The sequence below is a fragment of the Ambystoma mexicanum genome, chromosome 6q, assembly GCF_040938575.1.
Source record: "Ambystoma mexicanum isolate Mex_15411 chromosome 6q, UKY_AmexF1_1, whole genome shotgun sequence".
NCBI classification, from domain to species: Eukaryota; Metazoa; Chordata; class Amphibia; order Caudata; family Ambystomatidae; genus Ambystoma; species Ambystoma mexicanum.
The window spans coordinates 1,651,597,540-1,651,605,102 of NC_090937.1; the positions used below are offsets into that span (position 1 = coordinate 1,651,597,540).

At 38.7% G+C, this 7,563-nt stretch overlaps 1 protein-coding gene across 1 annotated transcript; it reads right to left on the reverse strand.

Annotated features, from left to right (window-relative positions):
• Window positions 1-1,429: 1,429 nt before the first annotated feature.
• On the reverse strand, window positions 1,430-2,128 carry LOC138515415 (pol-RFamide neuropeptides-like). Its single transcript, XM_069630262.1, has one exon. It carries the CDS (start codon window positions 2,126-2,128, stop codon window positions 1,430-1,432), a length of 699 nt encoding a protein of 232 aa, XP_069486363.1.
• Window positions 2,129-7,563: the final 5,435 nt, after the last annotated feature.

Genomic DNA, 7,563 nt, shown 5'->3' on the forward strand with positions numbered 1-7,563 from the left:
CGGGAGGCATTTGAATTGGTACAATCCTCTAGAGGTCAAGAAGGCTGAATTTCTTTATCAGCAGAGCCCAATGTTACTTGCCAATAGACCTTGGTCGATCGTGAAGATGAAGGTGATCATTCACCAGTTTGTCAATCAGATTGTCAATCCGGGGCATTGGGTACTTGTCAAACTGGGAAATGGCATTTAGCCTTGGAAAGTCTACACAGAATCTCCACGAGCCATCACGTTTTGCCACAAATACTATTGGCGTGCACCAAGGATTTTCTGAGGGCTCGATGATATCGGCCACCAGCATGTTCACCACCTCTTTAAGAACTGTTCCTTCTCTCACCTCTGGGATCCGGTAGGGCTTCAAATGGACCCAATTCCCATAGGGAGTACAGATACGATGTTTAAAATCCGTTACTTGACCCATTTGGTCAGAGAATACCTCCTGGAACTGGACTAAGAAATCTCAAATATCCTCCAGCTCTTGGTGTCAATTCAGGGGAAATGAGATTCTCATCAGTATTTCCATCCATCAGGAGGGTAGCCATGGTTACTGTCTTCTCTTCAAGATAATCACCTTCCAACTCCTTCAGCAAATAAATATGGTAAATGTGGATGAGTACAACAAGTGGCTGCTAAACCATTAAAGAAGTTGAAGAGTGCCATACGTGGAAAACCTCATTTGTGAACTCAATGCAAAGAAACGTAGGAAAAGCTAAATGGTATGGGACATATTGCTTGCGCAGAAACTTCCGGAATCAGGTAAAAGGAACAAAGGAAACTGTTTTTGGAAAGAGACACTTTTTGCCATACTCACAAAACTGTTGTTTGAAAGAGAAACTGATGCCCTCCTTACGAAACTGTTGTTTGAAAGAGACACTTTTGTCATCCTTAAGGACCTATTGTTTGAAGACATTTGCCATCATTAAGGAACTGTTGTTTGATAAAAGACACTTTTGCCATCCTTAAGGAACTGTTGTTTGATAAAGACACTTTTGCCATCCTTAAATAACTATTGTTTGATAAAAGACACGTTTGCCATCCTTAAGGAACTGTTGTTTGATAAAAGACACTTTTACCATCCTTAAGGAACTGTTGCTTGATAAAAGACACTTTTACTATCCTTTAGGAGCTGTTGTTTGATAAAGACACTTTTACCATTCTTAAGGAATAGTTGTTTGATGAAGACACTTTTACCATCCTTAAGGAACTGTTTTTTGATGAAGACACCTTTACCATCCTTAAGGAACTGTTGTTTGATGAGGAAATTTTTACCATCCTTAAGGAACTGTTGTTTGATAAAGACACTTTTACCATCCTTAAGGAACTATTGTTTGATAAAGATACTTTTGCCATCCTTAAAGAACTGTTGTGTGATAAAAGATATGTTTACCATCCTTAAGGAACAGTTGTTTGATGAAGACACTTTTACTATCCTTTAGGAGCTGTTGTTTGATATAGATACTTTTGGATCATTAAGGAACTGTTGTTTGATGAAGACACTTTTACCATCCTTAAGGAACTGTTGTTTGATGAAGACACTTTTACCATCCTTAAGGAACTGTTGTTTGATGAGGAAATTTTTACCATCCTTAAGGAACGGTTGTTTGATAAAGACACTTTTACCATCCTTAAGGAACTGTTGTTTGATGAAGATACTTTTACCATCCTTAAGGAACTGTTGTTTGATGAGGACATTTTTACCATCCTTAAGGAACTGTTGTTTGATGAAGACACTTTTACCATTCTTAAGGAGTAGTTGTTTGATGAAGACACTTTTACTATCCTTTAGGAGCTGTTGTTTGATAAAGACACTTTTGCCATCCTTAAGGAACTGTTGTTTGATAAAGACACTTTTAGCATCCTTAAGGAACTGTTGTTTGATAAAGACACTTTTAGCATCCTTAAGGAACTGTTGTTTGATAAAGACACTTTTACCATCCTTAAGGAACTGTTGTTTGATAAAGACACTTTTAGCATCCTTAAGGAACTGTTGTTTGATAAAGACACTTTTACCATCCTTAAGGAACTGTTGTTTGATAAAGACACTTTTAGCATCCTTAAGGAACTGTTGTTTGATAAAGATACTTTTGCCATCCTTAAAGAACTGTTTTGTGATAAAAGATACGTTTAACATCCTTAAGGAACAGTTGTTTGATGAAGACACTTTTACTATCCTTTAGGAGCTGTTGTTTGATATAGATACTTTTGCCATCCTTAAGGAACTGTTGTTTGATGAAGACACTTTTACCATCCTTAAGGAACTGTTGTTTGATGAAGACACCTTTACCATCCTTAAGGAACTGTTGTTTGATGAGGAAATTTTTACCATCCTTAAGGAACTATTGTTTGATAAAGACACTTTTACCATCCTTAAGGAACTATTGTTTGATAAAGATACTTTTGCCATCCTTAAAGAACTGTTGTGTGATAAAAGATACGTTTACCATCCTTAAGGAACAGTTTTTTGATGTAGACACTTTTACTACCCTTTAGGAGCTGTTGTTTGATATAGATACTTTTGGATCATTAAGGAACTGTTGTTTGATGAAGACACTTTTACCATCCTTAAGGAACTGTTGTTTGATGAAGACACTTTTACCATCCTTAAGGAACTGTTGTTTGATGAGGAAATGTTTACCATCCTTAAGGAACGGTTGTTTGATAAAGACACTTTTACCATCCTTAAGGAACTGTTGTTTGATGAGGACATTTTTACCATCCTTAAGGAACTGTTGTTTGATGAAGACACTTTTACCATTCTTAAGGAATAGTTGTTTGATGAAGACACTTTTACTATCCTTTAGGAGCTGTTGTTTGATAAAGACACTTTTGCCATCCTTAAGGAACTGTTGTTTGATAAAGACACTTTTAGCATCCTTAAGGAACTGTTGTTTGATAAAGACACTTTTAGCATCCTTAAGGAACTGTTGTTTGATAAAGACACTTGTACCATCCTTAAGGAACTGTTGTTTGATAAAGACACTTTTAGCATCCTTAAGGAACAGTTGTTTGATAAAGACACTTTTACCATCCTTAAGGAACTGTTGTTTGATAAAGACACTTTTAGCATCCTTAAGGAACTGTTGTTTGATAAAGACACTTTTACCATCCTTAAGGAACTGTTGTTTGATGTAGACACTTTAACTATCCTTTAGGAGCTGTTGTTTGATAAAGACACTTTTGCCATCCTTAAGGAACTGTTGTTTGATAAAGACACTTTTAGCATCCTTAAGGAACTGTTGTTTGATAAAGACACTTTTACCAACCTTAAGGAACTGTTGTTTGATGAAGACACTTTTAGCATCCTTAAGGAACTGTTGTTTGATAAAGACACTTTTACTATCCTTTAGGAGCTGTTGTTTGATAAAGACACCTTTGCCATCCTTAAGGAACTGTTGTTTGATGAAGACACTTTTAGCATCCTTAAGGAACTGTTGTTTGATAAAGACACTTTTACCATCCTTAAGGAACTATTGTTTGATGAAGACGCTTTTACTATCCTTTAGGAGCTGTTGTTTGATAAAGACACTTTTGCCATCCTTAAGGAACTGTTGTTTGATGAAGACACTTTTAGCATCCTTAAGGAACTGTTGTTTGTTAAAGACACTTTTACCATTCTTAAGGAACTGTTGTTTGATAAAGACACTTTTGCCATTCTTAAGGAATAGTTGTTTGATGAAGGCACTTTTACTATCCTTTAGGAGCTGTTGTTTGATAAAGACACTTTTGCCCTCCTTAAGGAACTGTTGTTTGATGAAGACACTTTTAGCATCCTTAAGGAACTGTTGTTTGATAAAGACACTTTTACCATCCTTAAGGAACTGTTGTTTGATAAAGACACTTTTGCCATTCCTAAGGAATAGTTGTTTGATGAAGACACTTTTACTATCCTTTAGGAGCTGTTGTTTGATAAAGACACTTTTACCATCCTTAAGGAACTGTTGTTTGATGAAGACACTTTTAGCATCCTTAAGGAACTGTTGTTTGATGAAGACACTTTTACCATCCTTAAGGAACTGTTGTTTGATAAAGAGACTTTTGCCATCCTTAAGGAACTGTTGTTTGATGAGGAATTTTTTACCATCCTTAAGGAACTGTTGTTTGATAAAGACCCGTTTACCATCCTTAAGGAACTGTTGTTTGATAAAGACTCTTTTGCCATCCTTAAGGAACTGTTGTTTGATAAAGACACTTTTGGCATCCTTAAGGAACTGTTGTTTGATAAAAGACACTTTTGCCATCCTTAAGGAACTGTTGTTTGATAAAGATACTTTTACCATCATTAAGGAACTGTTGCTCGATAAAGACACTTTTGCCATCCTTAAGGAACTGTTGTTTGATAAAAGACACCTTTGCCATCCTTAAGGGACTGTTGTTTGATAAAAGACACGTTTGCATCCTTAAAGGACTGCTGTTTGATAAAGATACTTTTACCATCATTAAGGAACTTTTGCTTCTTAAAGACACTTCTGCCATCCTTAAGGAACTGTTGTTTGATAAAGATACTTTTGCCATCCTTAAGGAACTGTTGTTTGATAAAGACACTTTTGCCGTCCTACATGAATAATCCAGGCAAGGGAGCCATCCTCTGGATCCAAGGATTTCTCCTTGAGAAAGACTATTTTTTGTTGGCATGGCACTCCTAGCCTTGGCACATATGGCCAAGACAGCAGGAAGTAGGAACACCACCATTATATGCATTTGAAAATAATGTAATGACTTTGCAAACACAAAGGCTGTTTACATTATGAAATGCAATGAAACAAACTTTTTTTTAGTTTACAGTTATGGAATGTACATAAGTTAAGGGGGGACTGCCGTATTGCCCTGCCCCCCAACCCGTTGGCAGACCATCTCCTGCCGGAAGGGAGAATGACAATTATGACCAATGACAGCGCTATTATATATTGCACTTGAGACTTGAGGTTTGGCAATGGCTTTACAGGGAATTTCTTAGTCAAATAAATCAAAGTTTTACCCCTGAAGAAGCCCAGGCTAACCCAAGAAATTGAATATTGTGTAAATGGTTGAAATACGGTGGTTTTGAAATAGACAAGAGTTTGAATGTTATAAGAGAATGGAAAACAGACTAACATATAAATATAAGTCCTACACTAGAAATACAACATTTACATATTGGTGAAATAGGGATTGAGACCTTGACGCTTTGTAATGTTTGAAAATAAACTGTTTTAACATGGATTTATGTATGAATGATAGACGTGGCTGGAGGATGTATGTCTAGGAGTTGCATTGTCTGAATGATAGACGTGGCTGGAGGATGTATGACTAGGAGTTGTATTGTCTGAATGATAGACGTGGCTGGAGGATGTATGGCTAGGAGTTGTATTTTCTGAATGATAGTCGTGGCTGGAGGATGTATGTATAGGAGTTGCATTGTCTGAATGATAGACGTGGCTGGAGGATGTATGACTAGGAGTCGTATTGTCTGAATGATAAACATGGCTGGAGGATGTGTGGCTAGGAGTTGTATTGTCTGAATGAGAGACTTGGCTGGAGGATGTATGGCTAGGAGTTGCATTGTCTGAATGATAGACGTGGCTGGAGGATGTATGACTAGGAGTTGTATTGTCTGAATGATAGACGTGGCTGGAGGATGTATGGTTAGGAGTTGTATTATCTGAATGATAGACGTTGCTGGAGGATGTATGGCTAGGAGTTGTATTTTCTGAATGATAGACGTGGCTGGAGGATGTATGGTTAGGAGTTGCATTGTCTGAATGATAGACGTGGCTGGAGGATGTATGACTAGGAGTTGTATTGTCTGAATGATAGACGTGGCTGGAGGATGTATGGCTAGGAGTTGTATTGTCTTAATGATAGACGTGGCTGGAGGATGTATACCTCAGAGTTGTATTGTCTGAATGATAGATGTGGCTGTAGGATGTATGACTAGGAGTGATATTGTCTGAATGATAGACGTGGCTGGAGGATGTATGACTAGGGTTTGCATTGTCTGAATGATAGACGTGGCTGAGGATGTATGGCTAGGAGTTGCATTGTCTGAATGATAGACGTGGCTGGAGTATGCATGACAAGGTGATGCCTTGTCTGAATGATAGACGTGACTGGAGGATGTATGACTAGGAGTTGCATTGTCTGAATGATAGACATGGCTGGAGGATGTATGGCTAGGGGTTGCATTGTCTGAATGATAGACATGGCTGGAGGATGTATGGCTAGGAGGTGCATTGTCTGAATGATAGACGTGGCTGGAGGATGTATGACTAGGAGTTGCATTGTCTGAATGATAGACGTGGCTGGAGGATGTATGAGTAGGGGTTTGTTTGTTTGTTTAATTTATTTGTAAAGCGCTCCGGTCTCAAGGGTATATGGGTGCACAAGAATATGGTTACAGAGTACAAGTTAAACATATAGTACAGTTATACAATTTGCAACTACAGTTTTTTATACATTTACAGTTTGCCTAGGAGATATATAATGGCAATAATATATACACAAGAATGATACAGAGGTTGGTGCCCGCAGATAAATGGGGGTAGTGAGTGAGAGCTGGGAAGGGTAGGTGTGTGAGGTGTCCTGAGTCACCTGTAGTGGGGTGAGTTTTTATTCAATAGCCAAGTGATAACCTGGGTTCTGAATGGTTGAAAGGTGGAGATGGTTTGATGTCCAGTGGAAGTGTATTCCATAGTTGGGCAGCAAGAACCGGGAAGCTGGTTCCTCTGGCTCGTTTTAGGGTGTATTTGGGCACCATCAGGCATAGTGTGTTGGTGGATCTGGTAATTCTGATATTAGGTTTTAAGGTGAATTTGTTAGTTAGATAGGGAGGTGCAAGGTGGTTCAAGGCTTTGTAGGTGAGGCACAAGGTTTTTAGGTAATTTTTTTGTTCGATGGACAGCCAATTACATGATTTTCTGATAGCAGAGATGTGCTCTCTTCTGGGGATATTAAGCGCAGCTCGGAGTGTGTTATTTTGGAGGACCTGCAATTTATTAATGATGGATTTGTTTGCGCCTGCATGTAAGCCGTTGCAGTAGTCCAGTTTGGACTGTATGAGTGCTCTGGCTAATATAAGGCAGCTACTAGTGGATAGTAGAGGTCTGCAAGCCCTTATCAACTTACCTGTATAGGCAGTGACTGAAGCGGTCATATTGATTTGTTTAGAGAGGTTGGTATTGGTATCTAGATAGAAACCAAGGGTTTTTACACTTTTGGAAATGGCTATGCGATTTCCATCGATAGTAATGCTGATGTAGTTGGGGCCGAGTTTCGAGAGGGTGTTGGAGGAGCCGACCAGGAGCAGTTCTGTCTTATCATCATTCAGGCAGAGGCCATGTGTGCCCATCCATGCCTGAATGATGGTGAAGACTTTATTGATTCGGTCGACATCGGAGTTGTAATTGCCTGATAGGGTTAGGAGTATCTGGGTGTCATCAGCATAGTTGGTGTAGGTGACACCCAGATGGTCCAGTTTGTCAAAGAGGGGCTTTGTAAATATGTTATACAAAGTAGGTGAGACACATGAACCTTGTGGGACACCGCATGTGATGGGTATTGGGTCGGCCGCTGCTAGTGGTGAAAAAACAC